General features: G+C 43.9%; 1 protein-coding gene across 3 annotated transcripts in view; it reads right to left on the reverse strand.

Annotated features, from left to right (window-relative positions):
- Nucleotides 1–27,353, reverse strand: part of LOC137347195 (mannosyl-oligosaccharide 1,2-alpha-mannosidase IA-like) — a 220,230-nt gene that overhangs the window by 127,004 nt on the left and 65,873 nt on the right. For all 3 annotated transcript variants that reach the window (XR_010968907.1, XM_068011410.1, XM_068011409.1), the window contains exons 2-4: nt 20,948–21,044; nt 14,211–14,326; nt 9,854–9,934 (exon numbers count right to left, since the gene is read on the reverse strand). Coding sequence is in view for 2 of the 3 variants with exons in the window: in XM_068011410.1 (XP_067867511.1) it covers nt 9,854–9,934; nt 14,211–14,326; nt 20,948–21,044 (294 nt within the window). In the remaining variant the exon portion in view is untranslated. The remainder of the gene's footprint in view (nt 1–9,853; nt 9,935–14,210; nt 14,327–20,947; nt 21,045–27,353) is intronic.

Genomic DNA, 27,353 nt, shown 5'->3' on the forward strand with positions numbered 1-27,353 from the left:
GCAGTGGAGACGAGATCAGCGACAGTTTGGAAAACAATTGCAATTGGTCCGGCTGGTGGAGGATTGGTGGGGGGGTGAGGGGTAGGAGAAGATGTCATAGAGTTGGCGTTCAGCCTCCGCAAGGTAGACGCTGGTTCACTAAACAACAGCACCACCCTTGTCAGCAGGTTTAATGACAAAGATAGGGTTGGACCCGAGAGAATATTGAGAGGGAAATTTAACAGAAACTTGGCTGTAAACAAGGGAAGAGTGGAAAATAAGCAAAGAGGTTAAAACAGGTATAAGCAAAGCAAGTAGGGAGCATGAGTAAAGAATGTCAAAAAACATTAAAAAGAACAGCAAAATATTCCACAAATACATCAGTAAGAAGAGAACTGTTAAATGTGAATTGGGAGAGGAAAGGATCATGAGTTAATAGAGGTCAATGGAAATAGACAGAGATGCCTGACAAGTACATTGCTTCAGTGTACATAAAAGAAAAGGATAATAGGGGAAGAGAGAAATCCTGATCTGGTTAAAACGAGATGAGAAATATTAAAATTAATACAAGAATTAGAAAAATTGGATAAGCTAAAAGAGGGCAAAGCTCCAACACATGACAGGATACACCCAAAGATCCAAAGGGAAATGGGTTACAAAATAGTGGAGGTCCAAAAAATTTCAGAGCTCTGTGGGGAATGGATGAGTGTCGGAGGACTGTACAGTGGCCAATATAATAACCATTTTCAGAATGGGTGAAGGGGTAACCCCGGAAATCACAGGCCAGTTAATTTAACATATGTAATAAGGAAATTTTGGAATCTATAAAAGGTGGAATTACTAATTATCTAAATGAAGAAAAATAATTAAAAGCCAACACAGATTTAAAAGAAAGATCAGCTGCACATGCCTTAAGTTTTGGAATTTCCTCCCTAAATCTCTGTCTCACTTTCTTCCTTTAAACCTACCTCTTTCCTGCCTTACTATATCCTTGATGTCAAATTTTGTTTGATAACACTCCTGTGAAGTGCCTTGGGACATTTTACTAGGTGTTCTATCAATGCAAACTGTTGTTGTTGTTGACAAACCTTCTAAGAGTACTTTTAGAAGATAACTAATATGGTGGAAAGGGGAAATTCATTGGATGTGATGCACATGGACATTTAGAAGCATTTTGGAAACAGTGATCACAATATACTCTGAAAGAAGAGGGATGTCAAAAAAGGAGCGGGGGGGTGGCAGTATTAATCAAAGATACTGTTACCACCCTTGTAAGGGATGAGGAATCAAAGACAGGATCTATTTCGCTAGAATTATGGAGCAGAATAGGAGTTATTACACTGCTGAGTGTATACGATAGACCACCAAATAATGGGAAGGAAAAGTAGGAGCAAATTGTGGGAACAAGTGTTCATACTACCAGTGTACCTCAATGTCCTGGGCTGTTTGTGCGATCAGCACACAATGGGTTAAAACAGCTTTCTGCTGAGCACTGGTTTTACTGTGTAAGCAGGCCTAATGCGAGGGTATCTTCTTAAGGTTAAGGGGCTGATGGAATATTTGAAATTCATTCATCCATGTCTTTGATGGTCTAGATGACGTTAATCAGGCCACATATTTATACTGATAAAATGATCCTGAAGGGTTTGTAAGGGCAGTATAACCATGCAGCTAAGAGGGCCATATAACCATGGTAACAGAACAATTAGAAGATACTGAGAAGAGTTAAGTGCAAATTGTTGACCCCATATTGTTATTCTGCTGTCACTTTTATGTATCTTTGATATACCATGATTTATTGGTAGTATGCATGGAATGTAGAAATCAAAGGTAGAATTAATTATTAGTAAGAGTTATTAGTAAACCACTGTATGCTGTACACATACTGGATTGTGGAGGGTGCTGTATTGGTACCCATACTGGAATTGTTAAGGCTGAGATCTGAGTACACACATTGGATCATGTAATGTGAGCTCAATAAAGACTCATGTACTCATACTGGAAGCATGAAATGTGATGTACCCAAGAACACATACTAGATTGCGTAGTGTGATATCTCAATAAAGACCTCATTCTGCATTGTTACAAATGATGCATGTGTACGCTTGTGTTTAAAGTAACAAAATGAATTAGAACAAGACAGCAATCCAACACAAATCTGGAATCAAATTTCAGAAAGATGTTAAAAAGAGTACTGATAATGGGGGAACTTTAATTATCCTAATATAGACTGGGGAAAAAACTGTGCAAAGGGCAAGCAAGGGGAGGAATTCCTGAAATGTTTACAGGAGAACTTCTTTGCTCAGTAAGTTTCCAGCCCAATGAGGAAAGATGCAGTGCTGGATTTGGTTCTGGGAATGAAATGGGACAACGGAACCATGTTTCAGTGGGAGAGAATTTTGAAAACAATTATCACAATATCATCAGGTATTGAAAATGCACAACGAGCAATCAAGGTGAAGATATTCAATTGGAAGAGGATTAACTTCAGTGAGCTGGAAACAAAGATTGGCAGGTAAAACAGTAAAAGAGCAATGGTTGGCCATCAAATAAGAGATAGTTCAGTTGCAGACTGGGCACGTTTCTATGAGGGGGAAAGGAAGGACATCCAAAGCTAGAGCTTTGGGATGAAAAAACATTGAAGGGAAGATGTTTATTCGCATAGCACCACTATGCAGACGGCACCAATTCCCTGGGGGCAGACAGCTCCACGAGTTGCTACCTGTGCAGTTTTCTTCAATTAAATTAAATTTTTCTTCAATGAGGACCAAATTTTTCCCTCACAGAGATTATAATGAAACAGAAAATGGAGACTTATGATGTTAGATTGATAATACAGTAGAAGATTAAACAGAATACAGAGGGCTGAATTTTGTTCTCTTGTCTGAAGTGAGCTCGGTGGTGTGGGGAGAATCTCTGTGGAGCTGTCTGCCACCTTCTTCTTTGGCCTCCTTATCTCGAGAGACAATGGGTAAGCACCTGGAGGTGGTCAGTGGTGTGTGGAGCAGCGCCTGGAGTGGCTATAAAGGCCAATTCTAGAGTGACAGGCTCTTCCACAGGTGCTGCAGAAAAATTTGTTTGTCGGGGCTGTTACACAGTTGGCTCTCCCCTTGCGCCTCTGTCTTTTTTCCTGCCAACTTCTAAGTCTCTTCGACTCGCCACACTTCAGCCCCGCCTTTATGGCTGCCCGCCAGCTCTGGCGAACGCTGGCAACTGACTCCCACAACTTGTGATCAATGTCACAGGACTACATGTCGCGTTTGCAGACGTCTTTAAAGCAGAGACATGGACTGATACTGATACCAGTGGCGAGCTCGCTGTACAATGTGTCTTTGGGGATCCTGCCATCTTCCATGCAGCTCACATGGCCAAGCCATCTCAAGCGCCGCTGACTCAGTAGTGTGTATAAGCTGGGGATGTTGGCCGCCTCAAGGACTTCTGTGTTGGAGATACGGTCCTGCCACCTGATGCCAAGGATTCTCCGGAGGCAGCGAAGATGGAATGAATTGAGACGTCGCTCTTGGCTGACATACGTTGTCCAAGCCTCGCTGCCATAGAGCAAGGTACTGAGGACACAGACTTGATACACTTGGACTTTTGTGTTCTGTGTCACTGCGTCATTTTCCCACACTCTCTTGGCCAGTCTGGACATAGCAGTGGAAGCCTTTCCCATGCGCTTGTTGATTTCTGCATCGAGAGACAGGTTACTGGTGATAGTTGAGCCAAGGTAGGTGAACTCTTGAACCACTTCCTGAGCGTGGTCGCCAATATTGATGGATGGAGCATTTCTGACGTTCTGCTCCATGATGTTTGTTTCCTTGAGGCTGATGGTTTGGCCAAATTCATTGCAGGCAGCCGCAAACCTGTCGATGAGACTCTGCAGGCACTCTTCAGTGTGAGAATGTTAAAGCAGCATCGTCAGCAAAGAGGAGTTCCCTGATGAGGACTTTCCGTACTTTGGACTTCGCTCTTAGACGGGCAAGGTTGAACAACCTGCCCCCTGATCTTGTGTGGAGGAAAATTCCTTCTTCAGAGGACTTGAACGCATGTGAAAGCAGCAGGGAGAAGAAGATCCCAAAAAGTGTGGGAGCGAGAACACAGCCCTGTTTCACGCCACTCAGGATAGGAAAGGGCTCTGATGAGGAGCCACCATGTTGAATTGTGCCTTTCATATTGTCATGGAATGAGGTGATGATATTTAGTAGCTTTGGTGGGCATCCAATCTTTTCTAGTAGTCTGAAGAGACCACGTCTGCTGACGAGGTCAAAGGCTTTGGTGAGATCAATGAAAGCAATGTAGAGGGGCATCTGTTGTTCGCGGCATTTCTTCTGTATCTGACGAAGGGAGAACAGCAAGTCAACGGTCGATCTCTCTGCACGAAAGCCACACTGTGCCTCAGGGTAGACGCGCTCGGCCAGCTTCTGGAGCCTGTTTAGAGCGACTCGAGCAAAGACTTTCCCCACTATGCTGAGCAGGGAGATTCCACGGTAGTTGTTGCAGTCACCGCGGTCACCTTTGTTTTTATAGAGGGTGATGATATTGGCATCGCGCATGTCCTGAGGTACTGCTCTGTGTGAGATGAATTTCTGTGGAGCTGTCTGCTACCTGCTCGCCCCTATTCACACAGAGGCCCCTTGGACACTCAGCATAGCGGCTGAGTGCCTTCAGTTTCGCGACTTTGAAAAGCTGGCTCCACTGAGGCAAGAGTCCTTGGTGCTTCGAAAGGCAAGGTAACCTAACCAGAGTAGCAATGGGGCCATTGCTGCTATGCTGAGAGTCCAAGGGGCTTGTGTGTGAACAGGGGGGAGCTCTGCAAGGGGCTTATGTGTGAATGGGGTGGGGTGGGGGTGGGGAGAAGCTCTGCAAGGGCCTTGTGTGCGACCGGAGGGAACTCTGCAAGAAGCTTGTGTGCACGGAGAGAGTAAGATGGCGCCAGTACCTGCTCCAACATCAGGTGACGCCATGAACAGTGTCTCCATTACCGCCCCGGCCACGTGATTGGGGAGGTAGGGGGGCGGGGAACAACTGCTGCCATTATGCGAAATGGCTGCCTGCTGCATAATTGCAGCGGTGCGGCTGCTGACGTCATAAGCCGGACTACCACCATTTTGCACACCTGCCACCAGGAGAAATTCAGCCCAGAAAGTGCAGAGAAGAACTGAAAAAGGAAATAGGTGGGGCAAAAACAAGTGTATGACAGCAGATTAGTGGCTAACATAAAGGGGAACTGTAAAGTCTTTCATAAACATATAAATAGTAAAAAGATAGTCAAAGGAAGGGTGGAGCCTATTACGGACCAAAATGCAGATCCTCCTGTGGAGACGGCAACTGGCTAAGATACTAAATCAGTACTTGGCATCTGTCTTCATAAAAGAGGATGCTACCAATGTCACAGTAATGGTGGAGGTAGTAGAGAAACTGATTAGTATAAAAATAGATAAAGAAGAGCTACTTAAAATGTTGGCAATGCTCAAAGTTGAAAAGCCACCCAGTCCGGATGGGATGCATCCTCAGTTGCTGAAAGAATTAAGGGTAGAAATTGTGGATGCTCTGGCCACAATCTTTCAATTCTCCTTCGGTATGGGAGTGGTGCCAGAGAATTGAAGGGCTGCAAATGTGCAAAAAAGGGGAGGATGATAAACACGGCAACCACAGGTCAGTTGGCACTTGAAAAATATTGATTAATAAATGATAGGAGAGATTTGGTAAACAAAAATTGTGTCTATCGAAACTGACTGGCTTTTTTGAAGTAATGGAGAGATTGATGTGGGTAGTGCAGCTAATGCTGTCTATATAGACTTTCAAAAGGCGTTTCATAAAGTACCACATAATGGACCTGTTAGCAAATCTAACAACCATGGGATTAAAAGTGAGCAGCAGCATGGATATGAAACTGATTAAGGGACAGAAAGTAGTGGGTTGTGAACAGCTGTTTTTGAAACTGGAGGGAAATATACAGTGGTGTCGTCCAAGGGTCAGAATGAAGACCAATGTTCTTTTTGATTTAAGTTAATGACCTGGACTTGGGTAAACCGGGCATATATTCAAAGACTGCACATGACTCAAAACTCAAAAATGTCGTAAACAATGCAGAGGATAGTAACAGATTTCAGAAGGGCATGGATAAACAGGTAAAATGGGCAGACACGTGGCAGATGAAATTTAGATTAGATTAGAGATACAGCACTGAAACAGGCCCTTCGGCCCACCGAGTCTGTGCCGAACATCAACCACCCATTTATACTAATCCTACACTAATCCCATATTCCCAACAAACATCCCCACCTGTCCCTATATTTCCCTACCACCGACCTATACTGGTGACAATTTATAATGGCCAATTTACCTGTCAACCTGCAAGTCTTTTGGCTTGTGGGAGGAAACCGGAGCACCCGGAGAAAACCCACGCAGACACAGGGAGAACTTGCAAACTCCACACAGGCAGTACCCAGAATCGAACCCGGGTCCCTGGAGCTGTGAGGCTGCGGTGCTAACCACTGCGCCACCGTGCCGCCCTAAATGCACAGAAACGTGAAATAATACATTTTGGAAGGAAGAATGAGGAGAGGTAATACAAATCAAACAGTACAATTTTAAAAGGGGTGCAAGAACAGAGAGACCGACAGATGTATGCACACAAATCCTTGAAGGTGGAAGGGCAAGTTGGTAAGCCAGTCAAAAAGGTATACAGTACAAAAACCAGGAATACAAAAGCAAAAACACTGCAGATTTTGGAAATCTAAAATAAAAACAGAAAATGCTGGAAATACTCAGCAGGTGTGGCAGTACCTGTGGAGAGAAAACAGAGTTAACATTTCAGGTCTATGAACTTTCATCAGAACAAAAACAAGGAAGTTATACTAAACCTTTATAAGTCTCTGGTTATGCCTCAGCTGGAGCATTGTGTCCAATTTTGGGCACCACACTTAAGGAAGAATGTCAAAACCTTGAAAATGGTGCACAGAAGACTAACAAGGATGGCACCAGGGATAAGGGACTTCAGTTATCTGGAAAGACTAGAGAAGCTGGGAATGTTCTCCTCACAGCAGAGAAGATTAAGGGAAGATTTAATGGAGGTGCTCGAAATTATAAGGGGTTTTGATAAAAGTAAATAAGGAAAAACTGTCTCCACTGTGTTACGACCAGGTGAGGAAGGGGTTTCAGGCTCCCCACTTGGCCCTTTCCTGGTTTGGCCTAACAAGGTTTAGCTTTTAAAACGCAGTGTTTTTAGTTTAACCCCTCAGTGAATCCTTGCTCACTGCTCTCTAATTGTAATTCTAAATAAACCAACCAGACAGGTTTTCTCAGGTTTAAACAAGAAAGGTGTAAGTTTATTAGCCTTAACACTCTAACTCGGTTAAAATTACTAAAATACGCAACACAATCACACTAGCGTGCATATGGGATAAACACACACACAAATAGATACAGAGGGGGAGAAATAATATAAGGGGGAGGGGTTTAGAATAGTAAATGGAATTCAGTTGTTGTTTTTAGTTTTGCTGTAAAGTCCTTGGTTGGAATTGCAGTCTTGTAGTTCTCGCTGGGGCCCAATGCACACTTTCAAACATGCTTGTCTGGTACCAGAAGGCTTAAGAGGTCCTCTGTCTTGAGGCTTAAGCTGCTTTCGTGGGTCCCTGGGACTTTGCTTGAGAGAGAGAGACAGGGAGAGAGAACTTCCTTCTCTTTTGTCTCCAAATTGCCGTCTGCTCAAACCTTCCTGTGAGATACAATTCAAACAGTTCCCAGTCTGGCCACCAAGTAAGTCATGTGACCAGCTCTTTATTTGAAACCGCATCTTCTGCAAAGGTTGTTGATTCTCAAAGTTCTCCAGTCACACTTGGTGGGGTGTGGAGCTCTGGTTCTTCCACAGACAAAGATGTTTGATTATTATGATTGCCCAGACCAATCTTGTTAATTGAATCAGTGAGCATCTCCATTCTCTCTATTCAACTGTCTCTCAGAATGCAAATGTGCAGCCATGTTTCAGCTGTCCAACGCTGTAGTCTTTTTTAAACAAGTTTTGTGCAATGTCCAATAAAAGGGTTCAAGTAGTGTTCTATCTGACTAAATTAATATGTTTCCAGTTGGCAGGTGTGGTTTCCGTCACAACTGGCAGAAGTGTCAGCAACCAGAGGACATAGATTTAAGGTAGTTGCCAGAAGAACAAGAGAGGAAATTAAAATTTTTTTTAACACCAGTTATGATGATCTGGAATGCACTGTCTGAAAAGGTAGTGGAAGCAGATTCAATAGTAACTTTCATAAATTGCATAAATACTGAAGGGATAAAAATTCCAGGGGTCAAGAGAAGCAGCAAGTGAGTGGGAGTAATTGGACAGTGCTTTCAAAGAGCCAGTACATGCAGGATAGACCAAATGGCCTCCTTCTGTACACTAAGATTGTATGATTCAAGGTTCTTCTGTCTACCATAAGAAGCAGAGCATCACATCAATTCTTGTTTCAGACGGATTGTAAAAGTGTACCTAACAACAGATAAATTGATACAACACATATACATTTACAAGAGAAATGATACAATCTAGTTGCCGGAAAGGAAACAACTAATGTCCACAATTAGTACACTAAATTACTGTCAATAAATTTTATTGGACAGGAAAGTAGAAGGTCAAAGATCAGCCATGACCTTATTGATTGGCGGAGCAGGCTTGAGGGACTGTATGGCCTATTCATGCTCCTATTTCTTATGTTCTTAACAGATTGCTGACTTTTTCCAAATTTCTGTCAGTATCAAATTTCCAAGTCAATTACAGATTTTTTATTTCACTATAAAACCATACCAGTACCAGATTACTGACTATCTATACCAGACTCATGACAACCATTACCAGAATTCTGATTGTCAATAACAGATTCTTGACTATTATTAGTAAAATCCTGTTTGCCATTAACAGAGTTAATGTTAGTAAATTCCTGATTAGAATGAAAGAAAAATACAAAGAGAAATATTGTGTTACTGGGTGAACAGCTGTAAATGGTACAGGCAATGTACAAACATGTCTTTGGTCTGTAGAATTATTGCCATTCCTTCACTGTGAAAATGTGTTTCAGCAGCATAAAATGTATTTTTTTAAAATCTGTGCATCAATAAAGACTTGCATTTACATCATGCCTTTCATGACCTCGGGACATCCCAAAGAGCATTACAGCCAATTAAGTACTTTTGAAGTGTAGTTATTGTTGTAATGCAGCAGCTAAATTGTGCAGAGTCAGGTCCTACAAACAGCAATGTGCAATTGCCATATTCCTGACTGCCATTAACGTGGTACTCAGAAGCAGACTGCTTCTAGTAACAGAGGGGTCTGGAACAAATGACCATAGATACAAGATTAAATGCAAGTAATTTGAAGGACAGAGCAAGAGGAACTTCTCTATGCAGAGAGTTGTGAGGCTGTGGAATACACTTCCATGGGTTAGTGGTTGAGGCAGAAACTATTCAAGATTAGATTGATAGGTGAAAAAAAGAAGAGGATGAAAGGATATGCAAGGACAGTACATATGATTATAATTATTTGGAGGATAAACCCTGACACGGACTGTTTGGGCAGAATGGTCTTATTCCACTCAGTAACATCTATATAAGTCTATGCAGATGACAGATGTCATTAACCGGCTCCTGATCTTTGTTACCGGGTGTTTGCCTGTTATTAGCAGATTAAGTCATCAAAATTTTGCCAACTTCATCATTTATACATTTTTTATTGCACAATTTACATTAAACTATTTATCTAATGTAATCATTTGAATACAGAATTCAACTCTGCATAGAATGCAATTTTCTAATATTTTAATCAATAAAATCCATTCTCAAGATGCTGCATATATCAGGGTCAAGCAAATGTGTAGTGCCTCACCTCATCACCTGTCAAGTAATATGCTGACAGCAGTCCACCGACAAAACGGATGGTCACTTCAAAAACAGATACTTCTCCATTCTGAAAAATGGAAAAGAGGGGCAGATATTATAGTATATAATAAACACAACCTACATAATCTGTCTGTAATCTACTGCCATTGATCCTCTGGCTACAATAACTAAGTCACAACAAAAAGTTGTATTTTATAATGAATGACGAAGCATCAAGTATTATGTATAGCAAGCTTAGATCTCTGATATAATATATGGAGTGGGAATTTCCAGATAGGACACCCCATAGTCTGTCTAAAATTGACATTTTCTGTGTCAACTGCCAGCATTTGCTGTATCTCCAGACACAACTCGCAGATTGACACAAAAGAATATTGGGCCACCTGCCTCGCCAGGAGTCCCAGGAAGGAGGGGAGAGTGCGGGGTGATCGCAGTGACTGCACTCTGGCTCCATCTGGCTCCACAGGAATGTTTCTTAAATAAAATTCTAAAAAGCTCAGTCTGGTTCTTATCTCATTCACCACTGCCCAATTTCTGTGAGATGATCTAAACAGGCGTTAGGCCCATCATTTATATATTTAAGAGTCAGATGTTTTTCAAGTGTCCTTGGGATATTTATTTGGTCAGGGGGCTGTAGCATAGTGACAATGTTACTGGACCAATAATCCAGAGGCCTGGACTAATGTTCCGGAGACATGAATTCAAATCCCACCATAGCAGCTGGGGGAAATTTATATTCAATGAATTAACAAATCTGGAATAAAAAGCTAGTCTCAATAATGGTTACCATGAAACTACAGGATTGTATGAAAACCTATCTGGTATTTCAGATGTCCTTCAGGGTAGGAATTCTGCTGCCCTTACCCAGTCTGGCCTACAGGTTACTCCAGACCCACAGCAATGTGGTTGACTCTTAACTGCCCTCTGAAATAGCCTAGCAAGCCACTCAGCTATATTAAACTGCTACAGTAAAGTGAAATAAGAATAAAACTGGACTGACTACCCGGCATCGACCAAGGCACACCCTGCCCAGTCGACCAAGCAAAGTCCTCCTCACTAACACCTGGGGACTTGTGCGAAAATTGGGAGAGCTGTCCCACAGACTGGTTAAGCAACAGCCTGACATGGTCATACTCACCGAATTATACCTTACAGCCAATACCCCAGACTCCTCCATCACCATTTCTGGGTTTCTCCTGTCCCCCGGCAGTGGAGTGAGAAATGTAGGAGAGAATGCCAGGAGCAGCAACAGGCAACCCTAAAAATGAGGTGCCAACCTGGTGAAGCTACAACAAAGGACTACATGTATGCTAAAGAGCAGAAGCAGCATGCTATAGACAGAGCTAAGCATTCCCACAACCAAAGGATCAGATCAAAGCTCTGCAGTCGTAAATGGTGGTGGACAATTAAACAACTAACTGGAGGAGAAGGCTCTAAAAACATCCCCACCCTCAAAGATGGGGTAGCCAGCATGTCAGTGCAAAAGACAAGGCTGAAGTATTTGCATGCATCTTCAGCCAGAAGTGCCAAGTGGATGCTCCATCTCGGCCTCCTCCTGAGGTCCCCACCATCATAGATGCCAGTCGTCAGACAATTTGATTCACTCCACATGATATCAAGAAATGTCTGAAGGTACTAGATACAGCAAAGGCTATGGGCCCTGACACTATCCCGGCAGTAGAACTGAAGACTTGTGCTCCAGAACTAGCTTTGCTCTTAGCCTAGCTGTTCCAGTACAGCTACAACACAGGCATCTACCTGACAATATGGAAAATTGCCCAGGTATGTCCTGTCCACAAAAGGCAGGGCAAATCCAATCTGGCCAATTACCACCTCATCAGTCTACTTTCGATTATCAGCAAAGTAATGGAAGGGGTCGTCAACATTGCTATCCAGCAGCACTTACTCAGCAATAACCTGCTCACCGATGCTCAGTTTGGGTTATGCCAGGGCCACTCAGCTCCAGACCTCATTACAGCCTTGGACCAAACATGGACAAAAGAACTGCATTCCAGAGGTGAGGTGAGAGTGACTGTCCTTGACATCAAGACAGCGTTTGACTGAGGGTGACATCAAGAAACCTTAGCAAAATTGAAGTCAATGTGAATCAGGGCGAAAACTCTCCATTGGTTTGAGTCACACCTAACACCAAGGAAGATGCTTGTAGTTGTTGGAGGTCCAAGATATCGCTGCAGGAGTTCCTCAAGGTAGTGTTCCAGGTCCAGACATCTTCAGTTGCTTCACCAATGAAATTCCCTTCATCTTAAGGTGGGCCATTCTTTGATGACCCCATAATGTTCAGGTCCATTCACAACTCCTCTGACAATGAATCAGCTGATGCCTGCCATCAACATATTGGATGTCATCAACATATTGGATGTCATCACTGACCAGAAGCTGAGCTAGATCAGCCATATCTACATCATGGCTACAGCTAGAGGGCAGAGGGTGGATCTCTGAGAAAAGTGGCTTATCTCCTAATCCCTCAAAGCCTCTCTAACATCTATAAGGCTCAAGTCAGGAATTTATTTTATTCGTTCATGGATGTGGACATTGCTGGCTGGGCCAGCATTTATTACCCATCCCTAATTGCCCTTGAGAAGGTGGTGGTGAGCTGCCTTCTTGAACCGCTGCAGTCCTTGGGCTGTAGGTACACCAACAGTGCTGTTAGAAAGGGAGTTTCAGCATTTTGACACAGCAACAGTGAGGGAGCAGCGATATAGTTCCAAGTCAGGATGGTATGTGGTTTGGAGGGGAACTTACAGGTGGTGGTGTTCCCATGCATCTGCTGCCCTTGTCCTTCTGCGTGGTAGAGGTCACGGGTTTGGAAGGTACTGTCAAAGGAGCTTGGTGAGTTGCTGCAGAGAATTTCATAGATGGTATACACTGCTGCCACTGTGCATCAGTGGTGAAGGGAGTGAATGGTGAAGGTGGTGGATTGGGTGCCAATCAAGTGAACTGCTTTGTCCTGGATTATGTCAAGCTTCTTGAGTGTTGTTGAAGCTGCACCCATCCAGATAAGTGGAGAGTATTCCATTACGCTCCTGATTTGCGCCTTGTAGATGATGGACAGGCATTGGGGAGACAGGAGGTGAGTTACTCGCCACAGAATACCCAGCCTTTGACCTGCCCTTGTAGCCACAGCATTTATGTGGCTGGTCCAGTTCAGTTTCTGGTCAATGGTAACCCTCAGGATGTTGATAGTGGGGGATTCAGCGATAGTATGGGTGGTTGATGTTCGGCAAAAACTCGGTGGGCCGAAGGGCCTGTTTCAGTGCTGTATCTCTAATCATAATCAGTAATGCCACTGAAGATGGTTAGATTCTCTCTTGTTTGAGATGGTCATTGCCTGGCACTTGCGTGGCGCGAACGTTACTTGCCACTTATCAACCCAAGTCTGGATGTTGTCCAGGTCTTGCTGCATATGGATAATGACTGCTTCAGTATCTGAGGAGTCGCAAATGGCACTGAACATGATGCAATCATTAGCGAACATCCCCACTTCTGCCCTTATGATGGAGGGAAGGTCATGGATGAAGCAGCTGAAGATGGTTGGGCCTAGGACACTACCCTGAGGAACTCCTGCAGTTATGTCCTGGGACTGAAATGGTTGACCACCAACAACCACATCCACCTTCCTTTGTGCTCAGTATGACTGCAACCAACGGAGAGTTTTCCCCCTGATTCCCGTTGACTCCAGTTTTGCTAGGGCTCCTTGATGCCATACTCAGTCAATATCAAAGGCAGTCATTCTCACCTCACCTCTGAACTTCAGCTTTTTCGTCCATATTTGGACCAAGGCTGTAATGAGGTCAGGAGCTGAGTGGCCCTGGCGGAACCCAAACTGAGTGCCAGTGAGCAGGTTATTATGATGGAATATTCACCACCCACCTGGATGGGTGCAGCCTCAACAATATTCAAGTAGCTGAACATCATCCAGACCAGTCAGTTTGCTTGATCAGTGCCTCTGCTACTAGACTCATCATAAATCTTCTCTACTACTAGTGCACTACAATTATTCACACTTGCTAAAATGTGTGAAAATCTATACACACTTACTGAATTTCCTTTGTCAATATATTCCATTATATCCTTAAAGAATTTGATTAAAATTTTCCAGACATGACATTTACAAGGCTGACTATCCTCAATTAACCCATGGATGGCAAAGTTGAGTATTTTATCCTGGAATGTACCAGACTCACTTGTCTTATTCCTCTCTCCATTTTTTGTACAGAGGTGTTATATTGGCAATCCATTGGCACCTTTTCCATATCTGCATAAAACCCTGAATGAAAACTAGAGTTTCCTCTCAGTGATCTGCTTCAAGACAGTAAACTCACCACATTAAAGTCCAGGTTGTTTTCTACCCATTCTTTGGCTTCTCTAAACTCCTCCTGAAGACCCATAATGTAGAGTGTGTCCAAAGAGTCCACAATTGTCGCTCCCAGAAGCCCTCCTGTAGTGAGAAAATAAGCGGGCTTCATCAACCAAGTGCAAACTGTTCCATCTCTAACACTTTGACCGATCATTTTATAATCTCTCATCTCTATTATATTAGCTTTACTTTGTCATTAAATCAAATATAAAAATAGCAGGAATACACAACAAACAATTCCTCAAAAAGATCATAAAATGACAATGCAGGAGTAAGTGGAACTTTGGCACTCAAAGGGCAGGAGGAGAGCAACCAAAGTATGAATGGGCTGTTTCTTATCAACTGTCTAGGTTGGGGAAAAGACAAGGATCATCAGGGACCAAGAGAAGATGCCCAGTGCAGGCACAACCTGATAAAAAACAAGACAACAAAATAGGGTCAAGTTGCCAAAGAATAATAGAAAGCATCTGCAAACAAGATAGGAAATAAAAATCTAAACAGAATATCATTTCATTGGCAAAAATTAAAAACTCTACTTAAACATTAATCAATCTTTCACCACCTCCAAAATTTTAACTGCGTAATCCACACCTGCTACTTTGAAATAAACTATTCTGTCTTCACAGCAACCGATAACACGAAGCCCCTTTTAGGCCTTCTTCCAGAGCAAATGGTTACTTAATTGTAACTTTTACATTCAATGTTGTAAGTTCTGATCTACCAGCTTCATTCATTGTTGATTGTTGTTTCTTGCTTTGCTTTGATAAAAAGCATAATCTTAACCTTCACTAATGTCTTGACAGGTTCTGGGAATGACTCAACTGATGAAAGTAACTACAGATGAGAGGTGACTGATACCTCTAGTAACAATTCCACATTTTCCGATTGGTATCAAGTCTGATCCCAGTACCTTATTTACCTTAAATAAGAACAGAAAATGCTGGAAATACTCAGCACATCATGCAGTATCTGTGGAGAGAGAAACAAAGCTAATGTTTCAGGTTGATGAAAAAAGTTAGAGTTGTAACAAGTTTTAAGTAAGTACAGTGGCAGGGAAAGTGGGGAGGAGAGGAAAGAACAAAAGGAAAGGTTGGTGATAGAGTGGAATGCAGGAGAGACCAAATGAGAAAAAGGATGATGGTGCAAGGCAAAAGGGAGTGGTAACAGGACAAGTAAAGAAACAAAAGGATGGGTCTAGAATAGGTGTAAATGGCAATAGCAAAATCATTACCAACAGCTGCTGTCTGAAAAAATGGTTATGACTTGAAATTGTTGAACCCAGTGCTGAGTCCAGAAGACTGTGAAGTTCCTAATTGAAAGATGAGGTGTCACGCCTCGCATTTCCATTTAGCTTCAGTAAAACAGTGTAGGAGGCCAAGGACAGAGAGGTCAGAGTGGGAGTGAGGCAAAGAATTAAAATGGCAGGCAATCAGAAGCTCAGGGTCACACTTGCGGATGGAACAGGGTGTTCTGCAAAACAATCACCCAATCCACCCCATCAGCCTTCAATGGATCAGCCTTCGCCATCACCAAACATATCTTCCCCTCCTCTTTCAGCATTCGGAAGGAACCGTTCCTTCCCTGAACCCTGCTCCACTCTTCAATCACCTCCAAAACACCCTCCCTTTTCCACAGCGGCTTCCCATACAAGCACAGAAGATCTTAACAACTACCTTTTTACCTCCTTGCTTCCCACCATCCAGGGCCCCAAACACTCCTTCCAGGTAAAATAGTGATTTAGCTTCATTTCTTTCAATTTAGTATACTGCATCCACCATTCACAATGATCTCCTCCACATTGGGGAGGCCAAACGTAAATTGGGTGGTCACTTTGCAGAACACCTCCATGCACTCTGCATTCGTGATCCTGAGCTTCATTTCAATTCTGTGCCCTGCTCCCACTAACCCTCTTTCCTTGGCCTCCTACACTGTTCTGATGAAGTTGAATGGAAGCTCAAGGACAGTACCTCCTCATTTGATTAGACAATCAGATTAAAGAATCTCACTGATTCATGCAGTATCCAAACCAGGAAGTATAAAGCAGAAAATATAAATTAGACTTAAATGATGTACAGAAAGTAACAAAAAGATTAAGAAATACAGAGAGGATTAAGGAGAGAGATAAAGAGGCAAACAGAAAAAGTTAAAAAAAAATTATTCCAGAAGTGTCTGTCAGATGTCCTCCATTATAACAGTGAGTGCTGATAACCTCACCATTATTCTCATCACAAATTCTGGGCCATATTGTTATGAGTTCTATACAAGGCTTTTTTATAAAATCTCCAACACTAATTTTCTTCTGAGGGAATATCACTCCATACCTGTAAATTTAATTTTTCAGGGCCAGGGAGGTTGTTTAGTAATCATCACTTATCATGCCATCTAAAAAAGTCATTCACTCCTGAATGCACCAGCCCTAACTTTTTCAACCATTTTTAGTGTAGAACTAGTGGGAAAGTACAGCAGGTTTACACCATTGCAGTCATTTCAGTGCTGGGTCCATCAGCAAGGACTGTAATACTGCATTCTATGGAGAGCAGAAATTACTGTCAAATTTCCTCCATTGTAACAGAGGGAGCTAAGAGCCTCACCATTATTCTCATTGCAATATGCCATAGTGTTCTTAGCTCAATACAAGGCATATTTCAGCATTCTTGAATGAAGTGTTTACCCAAAGTACTTAGACAACAAAGATTATTCTACATTTTTTTTTAAATTCATTCATGGGATGTGGGCGTCACTGGCTATGCCAGCATTTATTGCCCATCCCTAATTGACCTTGAGAAGGTGGTGGGTGAGCTGCCTTCTTGAACCGCTGCAGTCCATTTGGGGTAGGTATACCCACAGTGCTGTTAGGAAGGGAGTTCCAGGATTTTGACCCAGCGACAATGAAGGAACGGCAATATAGTTCCAAGTCAGGATGGTGTGTGACTTGGAGGGGAACTTGCAGGTGGTGGTGTTCCCATGTATTTGCTGCACTTGTCCTTCTAGTTGGTAGAGGTCGCGGGTTTGGAAGGTGCTGTCGAAGGAGCCTTGGTGCATTGCTGCAGTGCATCTTGTAGATGGTACACACTGCTGCCACTGTGCATCGGTGGTGGAGGGAGTGAATGTTTGTAGATGGGGTGCCAATCAAGCGGGCTGCTTTGTCCTGGATGGTGTCGAACTTCTTGAGTGTTGTTGGAGCTGCACCCATCCAGGCAAGTGGAGAGTATTCCATCACACTCCTGACTTGTGCCTTGTAGATGGTGGACAGGCTTTGGGGAGTCAGGAGGTGCGTTACTCGCCTCAGGATTCCTAGCCTCTGACCTGCTCTTGTAGCCACGGTATTTATATGGCTACTCCAGTTCAGTTTCTGGTCAATGGTAGCCCCTAGGATGTTGATAGTGGGGGATTCAGCGATGGTAATGCTGTTGAATGTCAAAGGGAGATGGTTAGATTCTCTCTTGTTGGAGATGGTCATTGCCTGGCACTTGTGTGGCACGAATGTTACTTGCCACTAATCAGCCCAAGCCTGGATATTGTCCAGGTCTTGCTGCATTTCTACACGGACTGCTTCAGTATCTGAGGAGTCGTGAATGGTGCTGAACATTGTGCAATCATCAGCGAACATCCCCACTTCTGACCTTATGATTGAAGGAAGGTATTTGATGAAGCAGCTGAAGATGGTTGGGCCTAGGACACTACCCTGAGGAACTCCTGCAGTGATGTCCTGGAGCTCAGATGATTGACCTCCAACAACCACAACCATCTTCCTTTGCGCTAGGTATGTCTCCAGCCAGCGGAGAGTTTTCCCCCTGATTCCATTGACCTCAGTTTTGCTAGGGCTCCTTGATGCCATACTCGGTCAAATGCTGCCTTGATGTCAAGGGCAGTCACTCTCACCTCACCTCTTAGGTTCAGCTCTTTTGTCCATGTTTGAACCAATGCTGTAATGAGGTCAGGAGCTGAGTGGCCCTGGCGGAACCCAAACTGAGCGTCACTGAGCAGGTTATTGCTCAGCAAGTGCCGCTTGATGGCACTGTTGATGACACCTTCCATCACTTTACTGATGATTGAGAGTAGGCTGATGGGGCGGTAATCTATCCCATTTAGCACGGTGATAGTGCCACACAACACGATGGACAGTATACTCAATGTGAAGGCGGGTCTTCGTCTCCACAAGTACTGTGTGGTGGTCACTCCTACCAATACTGTCATGGACAGAAGCATCTGCGGCAGGCAGATTGGTGAGGACAAGGTCAAGTATGTTTTTCCCTCGTGTTGGTTCACCCACCACCTGCCGCAGACCCAGTCTAGCAGCTATTATCTTTAGGCCAGCTCGGTCAGTAGTGGTGCTACCGAGTCACTCTTGGTGATGGACATTGAAGTCCCCCACTCAGAGTACATTTTGTGCCCTTGCCATCCTCAGTGCTTCCTCCAAGTGGTGTTCAACATGGAGGAGTACTGAGTCATCAGCTGAGGGAGGGCGATAGGTGGTAATCAGTAGGAGGTTACCTTGCCCATGTTTGACCTGATGCCATGAGACTTCATGGGGTCCGGAGTCGATGCTGAGGACTCCCAGGGCAACTCCCTCCCTACTGTATACCACTGGTCCAACCTCCCCAGTTTCTTTATGGGTCCAAAACAGGGTTTCTAGCCCAGTGTTACCCCACTGCTACAGAGTTATGGGAAAAGTCAGGAGATTATCACAGGTGTAGTCTCAGGTCTCCACTCAACCAGTGATCCTGGGAAGGGCTATTCTAGAATAGGCCTATGTCAGACACACCCACTAATGAGGAGTTCACTCAAAATTTTCCACTGAGGACCCAGGCATATTTCAGCTGGTTGGGAAGAAATGAAAATCTAACAGAAAGCAGAGGCGGAATAAGGTTTGAGGGGCTAGACAGCAGGTCCCTAATATTTTAGTAGGTGATCAACTCAAGACACAGGGAGAAGTTTCACAAGTATGACAAATTTCAAATATGAGCAAACAAATAGTTCCGGCTTTTCAGAATGTGAAAATCAAAGTGGTATCAGTTAACATACAACCAGTAGAAGATAAAATAAAGGGTATTATTGTATCATTGACAACGATTTATTGTAGAGGGTGATCTGTAAGCGTCAGGTAGCAGTAGAACAACTATCCATTTCAAAACCCTTTCGATGGCTAGTATTGGTCTGGTCCATAGACACTTACAGGGTAGGCATCTCAAGGTAGAAAAAACTTGGAGAAAATCCTGCAACGTTTTTGACCAGGGATTTATAAAGAAGTTCATCAGAACATAAGAAATAGGAGAAGGAGTAAACCATACGGCCCTTTGAGCCTGCTCCGCCATTCAATATGATCATGACTGATCTTGGGCTTCAACTCCACTTTCCTGCCCATTCCCTTGATTCCCTGAGAGACCAAAAATCTATCTATCTCAGCTTTAAATATATTCAATGATGGAGCATCCATCAATAAAACTTTAAAAAGTATGCTCAAAAAATAGTAGACAGGGATGGCAAGAACATAGTAATATGTATGTAATATGTAATGTTTGCAACTCAGAAAGTTCAACAGGCCTCCATGGGGTTTTCACCTTTCAAGCTTCTTTACAGGAGACAACCTCATGGGCTTCTAAATATTATTAGGAAAGAATGGGAGGAAAACAATCCTGAAAATAAGAGAAAGCATGGAAGCAGTTACTCCTTCCGGCGCAGACACAATGGGCTGAATGGCCTCCTTCTGTGCTGTAACTTTTCTATGGTTCTATGGTTCTAGTAAGGAAACACTTGAAAAAGGCCCAAGAAAAGCAAGGGCATAGTGTGATAAGCAGGATAGTGAGGCAGTTCCATCAGAAGAACTGAGTTTTGCTTCTGATTCCAACACCTGGAAGCAAATGAGTGGCTCAACGGGATTGTGGAATAAGTATGGTCTGTAAACTACAAAGGTAGTCAGCTTGCAAGAAGATGGAAGGAGCAGAACTATCATGTTAATCTACTGAAACCAAGGAGAGAGCAGGAGACCCTTATATCCGAGCTGGGGCTCCTGTTGGAAACAAAGACCCAAGACACCAGGGAAGGTCACCTGGCTGAAGAATAGCACAGCAGTGACTAAAACTACTAAAATTAGTTGAAAGGAACAGGAATAATTTTATTCCAACAGAGCTTTGTGAGGTGAGACCAGAGGACTGAACTCCTCTAATACACATCACTCAGATTGGTCAAAGGAATGGACTGGTTTCTTTTAAATTAAGGGGTTCAGTTTTCAGTCTACACTCCTAACTTTAATTCTAATTCTCTTAGTAGTTCCCCCTCTATGCACTCAGCCCCATTGGTTCCATTATCCACCACCCACCTCTCTCCCCACCGCCCCCCGCTTCTATTATCTCCCCCTTAACCCTGCACACAGGTCCATTATCACTCTGCCCCTACCCACTGATTCCATTACTCCATTATACTAGTCTCACTCCACACTGGTTCTATTATACCCCCCTCCACTGGTTCTATTATTACCCCTCCATTATTCTCTACCTCTAAACCTGGTTAACCCAAAAATTTCACAGGAGATTGACTATTAATCTACAATTATCCAAGCTTCATGTGAAAGGACTCAGATGCACATTCAGCTTTTGTTCATCTGACTGCATGTTTTTCCTGTTAATGGAGACATACCAGCTGTGTTATGCAAGTTCAATAAAACTTCTGTGTAAAGAATAATTACTTCAGCAAATCACTCACCAAATAAGCCACTTGCATGACCACTCTTCGACAATGGTTTGAGTTCATTGGTTCCCCATGCATACTGTCTGTAGTTATCCCAAGCAAACTTCATCATCTAGGGACCAGGAAAAACAACCAAAAGTTATTCTAATATAAAAGCAAAATACTGCAGATGCTGGAAATCTGAAAGAAAACAATAAGTGCTGGAAATCCTCAGCAGGTCTGGCAGCATCTGTAGAGAGGCAGAGTCAGTGACCTTTAACGTGAACTCTGCTTCTCTCTCCACAGATGCTGCCAGACCTGCTGAGTATTTCCAGCACCTTTAGTTTTTAAACAAAAGTTATTCCCTGTGTGTATGTGGTAAATGTGATTGCAACAAACTGGATAGAGATGATGGAAGAGCTGAAAGCAAAGGGTAGGATAAAAGAAAGTTTAATAAATATAGAACATTTATATCTGGAAGTTTAATAATACATAGACAGTGATCTACAATGAAATCAAACTCAGGATCAAAGCTGAATCCCAGAGGATTAATGAATCAGAGACTGGAGAATGAGTTGTAACCCAATTCTACCTCGATTCTGCCACTGCTTTCCATTCTTGAGCAGATTTACCCTTGGCAGCAAAGAATTCCAACTCTAAACATCAAATGAATAGAAACATTATTTCCTAACATCTCTCCTTAAACTCCATAACAATTTTAAACTTATGACCTTTCATTCCTGACTCATGAGGAAATAGCCATTGAGAGAGGGAGATCTGAGGCTCTTTTTGCCAGCATTCAGTGACCAACAGATTGCCACATCTGTCCCTAAGCTACAAGAAAACATACTGGCCTTGCTATTCTGTGCATAGCCATAAGCAGCATGCCTTATTAGAAGGGATAACTAAAAGGTAGTTGAAGAGGTAGGTGGAGAGGTTGAGGGCGCATATCCCAAAACTTATGGCCTGGATGACTGAAGGCACATCCGCCAATGGTGGGATGAAGAAAATGGGGATGCACAAGAGCTCAGAGTTGGAGCAATGCAGATTTGTCAGCGGATTTTAGGAAGTTACAGAGATGGGGTTTTGTGGGGGGGGGGGGGGGGGGGGGCCCTGTGTGAGATGATGGAAGAAGTTGAAGACAAGAATGAATATTTTAAATTTGAGGCGTTGCTGGACCAGGAGCCAATATAGCCCAGTGAGCACAGGGGTGGTGGGTGAACAGGTTTTGGTGCAGATTAGAATTTGGGAAGCAGAGTTTTGGATGAACTCAGGCTTATGGGAGACGCAATATGGGAGGCCAGCCCAGGAGAGCATTGTAATAGATGAATCAGAAACAAAAGCATAGATGAGGACTTCACCAAGAGATTGGGTGAGACAGGGGTGGAGGTGGGTAATGCTCAGAGATAAAAATATGTGGTCTTTCTGAAAGAGTATTTGGGATCAGAAGCTTGGATCAGGGTAAAATAAAATGCCCCAGTTGTGAAAAGACTGGGGTATGGAATCATTTAAAATCTGAATTCATAAAATAAATGTGGAATTAAAAGTTAGTCTAATGGTAACCATGACAACATTGCTGCTTGTTCTAAAAACCCATCTGATTCACTCATGTCCTTTAGGGAAGGAAATTTGTTGTCCTTACCTGGTCTGGCCTACATGTGACTCCAGATCCACAGCAATGCGGTTGACTCTTAAATGCCCTCTGAAATGGCCTAGCAAGCCACTCAGTTGTATTAAAACCGCTACAAAGTGTAAGAAAAGGAATGAAATCGGACAGACCACCCAGCATCAACCTAGGCACTGGAAACGACAAAGGCAAACCCAGCCCTGTCGACCCTGCAAAGTCTTCCTTACTAACATCTGGGGGCATGTACCAAAATTGGGAGAGCTCTCCCACAGACTAGTCAAACAACAGCCTGACATAGTCAAACTCACCAAATCATACCTACAATGTCTCTGATACCACCATCACCATCCCTGGATATGTCCTGTCCCACTGGCAGGACAGATTCACCAGAGGTGGCAGCAAAGTGGTATACAGTCAGGAGAGAGTTGCCCTGGGAGTCCTTAACATTGACTCTGGACCCCATGATGTCTCATGGCATCAGGTCAAACATGGGCAAGGAAACCTCCTGCTGATTACCACCTACTGCATCTCCCCCTCCCCCCCGCCCCCAATCCTCAGCTGATGAATCAGTGCTTCTCCATTTTGAACATGAACTGAAAGAAGCACTAAGGTAGCAAGGTCACAGAATGTACTCTGTGTGGTAGACTTCAATGTCTGTCACCAAGAGTGGCTCAATAACACCACTACGGCTGAGTACTAAAGAACTAGACTGGGTCTGCGGCAGGTAGTGAGGGAACCAACAAGAGGGAAAAACATACTTGACCTCGTCCTCACCAATCTCCCTATTGCAGATGCATCTGTCCATGACAGTATTGGTAGGAGTGACCACCACACAGTCCTGGTGGAGACGAAGTCCCGCCTTCACATTGAGGATACCCACCATTGTGTTGTGTGGCACCATCACCGTGCTAAATGGGATAGATTTCGAACAGATCTAGCAACTCAAAACTGGGCATCCATGAGATGATGTAGGCCATCAGCAGCAGCAGCAGAATTGTATTCAACCACAGCCTGTAACCTCATGGCCCGGCATATCCCCCACTCTACCATTACCATCAAGCCGGGGGACCAACCTTGGTTCAATGAAGAGTGCTGGAGGATATGCCAGGAGCAGCACCAGGCACACCTAAAAAAGAGGTGTCAGCCTGGTGAAGCTACAACACACTTGCATGCCAAACAGCAGAAGCGGCATGTGATAGGGCCAAGCGATCCCACAACCAACAGATCAGATCTAAGCTCTGCAGTCCTGCCACATCCAGTCGTGAATGGTGGTGGACAATTAAACAACTAACAGGAGGAGGAGGCTCCGCAAATATCTCCATCCTCAACAGTGGGGGAGCTCAGTACATCAGTGCAAAAGACAAGGCTGAAGCATTTGCATCCATTTGCAGTAACTGAACTGGAGCAGCCACATAAATATTGTGGCTACAAGAGCAGGTCAGAGGCTGGAAATTCTGCAACGAGTGACTTCCCAAAGTCTGTCCATCATCTATCTAAAAGGCACAAATCAAGAGTGTGGGAGTGTGATGGAATACTCTCCACTTGCCTGGATGGATGCAGCTCCAACAACACTCAAGAAGTTCGACACCATCCAGGACAAAGCAGCCCACTTGATTGGCACCCCATCCACCAACTTCAACATTCACTCCCTTCACCACTGACGCACAGTGGCAGCAATGTGTACCATCTACAAGATGCACTGCAGCAATTCACCAAGGCGCCTTCGACAGCATATTCCAAACCCGCAAACACTACCAACTAGAACGACAAGGGCAGCAAATGCATTGGAACACAACCACCTGCAAGTTCCCCTCCAAGCTGCACACCATCCTGACTTGGAACTATATCGCTGTTCCTTCATTGTCATTGTGTCAAGATCCTGGAACTCACTTCCTAACTGCATTGTGGGTGTAGCTACAACCCCAGGACAGCAACGATTCAAGAAGGCAGCTCACCACCATCTTCTCAAGGGCAATTAGAAATGAGCAATAAATGCCAGCCTAGCCAGCGACGCCCACATCCCATGAATGAATTATAAAAATTAGTGAGATAATAGAGTTTGTGGTGGACATAGAAGACAATGGCTTTGGTCTTCTCAATGTTTAACTCGAGGAAATAATAGGGCTGTATATTGGACAAGCAGGCAAAGAGGCAATAGCGGGTCGACAAAAGAGTTGGTGAGGTAGAGTTGGATGCCGTGAGTGTTCTTGTTGAATCTGACGTTGTCTTCGGATGACTGAGGGGCAGTATGTAGATGAGTAAGTGGGAAGAGAAGCCATTGCAGGAACTTCTCTGACAACAACTGGAAAGATAACAATGGAACGAGGCGAGGTCAGAGCCACCCAGTTGGATGACAGAGGAAAGACGATGGACGAAGATGGTGAACTCAACCCTATAAAAGGCTGGAGAGAGATCAAGAAGGATGAGGAGCAATAGTAAACCATCATCACATAGGATGTCATTTGTGACTTTCATTGGGGCCGTTTCAGTCCTGTGGCAAGGGCGGAAACCTGATTGGAGAGGTTCAAAATGGTGTTGTGGGATATATGGGAACATACTTGGACGATGACAATACATACAACGACTTCGGAGGGGAAAAGGAGTTTGGTGATGGTGTGGTAGCTTACGAGGAGTAAAGAGTGGGTTTTTTGAGAAGGGAGTTGATGATGGTAGATTTGACAGGGACGGGGACAGTAACTGAGGAAAGGGAACCGTTTACAATGTCAGATAGCATGAGGGCCAGAAAGGGAACATAGGTGGTCAGCAGTTTGTTGGGAGTAGGGGTAAAAGAGTAGATGGTGGATTTCAAGGACAAGGTGAGCACAGAAAGAACATGAAGGTAAATAGGAGAGAAATAAGAGAAAGATGCAGATCCAAGTTACTCAAAGTTTTTTCAGGGATAGATGCAGAAGGAGGTGGGAAGACAGATGTGAGTGGTGAGGGATATTATGATGTGATCAGAGATGGCTTTCTCTGTGATTGAGACAATGGGAATAGAAAGGCAGCGCAATAAGCGAGGTTAAGAGGGTGGCCTTGAATTTGGGCAAGAGAGCTTATGTGCAGAGAAAGGTTAAGGGAGGGCAAATGCAGAGCAGATAGGAATGGTGAGTTGAGAGAGAGGTTGAAATCACCAAGGATGAGAAGTCACAGTGCAGAGGCTAAGGGAAGAAAGGACTGAGGATATCTCAGTGAGGAGCTCAAGGTGGGGCTTGGGTGGGTGATAGACAGCAGGGATTTTAAAGACGAGGCAAGAAGCGCGAAACACAATGAGATGCTCAAAGGAGGAGAGGTGCTAGAGGAGTAAGCAGACAGACCAAGGTGAGATTTGGTTATACTCTGACAAATGCAGGCGCCATTTGGCACACAGCAAAGTCCACAAACTGCAGAAATAAACCATTTTCAATTATGTTCATTGAGGCATAAGGGCCACCATATCGCCATCAGCGTGATTTGTTCTGAAGAAGGGTCACTGACCTGAAACGTTAACTCTGCTTCTCTCTCCACAGATGCTGCCAGACCTGCTGAGTATTTCCAGCATTTCTTGTTTTTATTTCAGATTTCCAGCATCTGCAGTATTTTGCTTTTATTTATGTCCTGCTGAAGGGGGTTTATATCATCCTCACTGTTTGCCGTACCAAGTTTGGTGTCGTCAGCAAATTTTGAGTCTACTGTGTATTCCAAGATCCAAGTCATTTGTACATAGCAAAAAAAGCAGTGGTCCCAGTCTTGACCCTTGGGGAGCACCACTGTCTACCATCCTCCAGTCTGAAAAGCAACCAATTAGTACGACTCACTGTTTTCTGTCCATAAGCCAAAGGGCAGCAAAACTGCCCATGCAGACCACAGATGCTTTAACTCAGAACTGTGTTGCTCTCCGATTAGAAACATCATTTGGTTACAAGTTCTCATATTTCTGGCAAAAGCAATGGTCTCAGGCAACAACTTGGATTTTGCAGAATTATTTCAGGAGACATGAAAGACAGTTTATTGGACTTTGAATTCTGCACCAAAAGGCAGGGCACAACTTCATTTACCTGGTGCAAAACAAATTATGGACACAGACAAAGAACAAAAGAACAAAGAACAGTACAGCACAGGAACAGGCCATTCGGCCCTCCAAGCCTGTCTAAACTAAAACCTTCTGCACTTCCGGGGACCGTATCCCTCTATTCCCATCCGATTCATGTATCTGTCAGGATGCCCCTTAAACGTCGCTATCGTACCTGCTTCCACCACCTCCCCCGGCAGCAAGTTCCAGGCACTCACCACCCTGTGTGTAAAGAACTTGCCTCGCACATCCCCTCTAAATTTTGCCCCTCGCACCTTAAACCTATGTCCCCTAGTAACTGACTCTTCCACCCTGGGAAAAAGCTTCTGACTATCCACTCTGTTCATGCCACTCATAACTTTGTAAACCTCTATCATGTCGCCCCACCACCTCCGTCGTTCCACTGAAAACAATCTGAGTTTATCCAACCTCTCCTCATAGCTAATGCCCTCCAGACCAGGCAACATCCTGGTAAACCTCTTCTGTACCCTCTCCAAAGCCTCCACATCCTTCTGGTAGTATGGTGACCAGAATTGCACGCAATATTCTAAGTGTGGCCTAACTATTTCTTGAGGAGTACAAGTTTTACCGAACACTTATCTGCATACACACTGGAAGGGAGTTCTGAAACAGTGGTCGCATACAGCACCTGATACTATTTACCAGACTCAGTCGAGAAAATCATTATGTAAAGTTGGTTTCACAATTGTCCCTGAACTTGAACAATTGTGCAATAACTTTCTGCCCAAAGCATTTTTGTTTCTCCT

This window comes from Heterodontus francisci, chromosome 31 (genome assembly GCF_036365525.1).
Source record: "Heterodontus francisci isolate sHetFra1 chromosome 31, sHetFra1.hap1, whole genome shotgun sequence".
In the NCBI taxonomy this organism is placed as follows: domain Eukaryota; kingdom Metazoa; phylum Chordata; class Chondrichthyes; order Heterodontiformes; family Heterodontidae; genus Heterodontus; species Heterodontus francisci.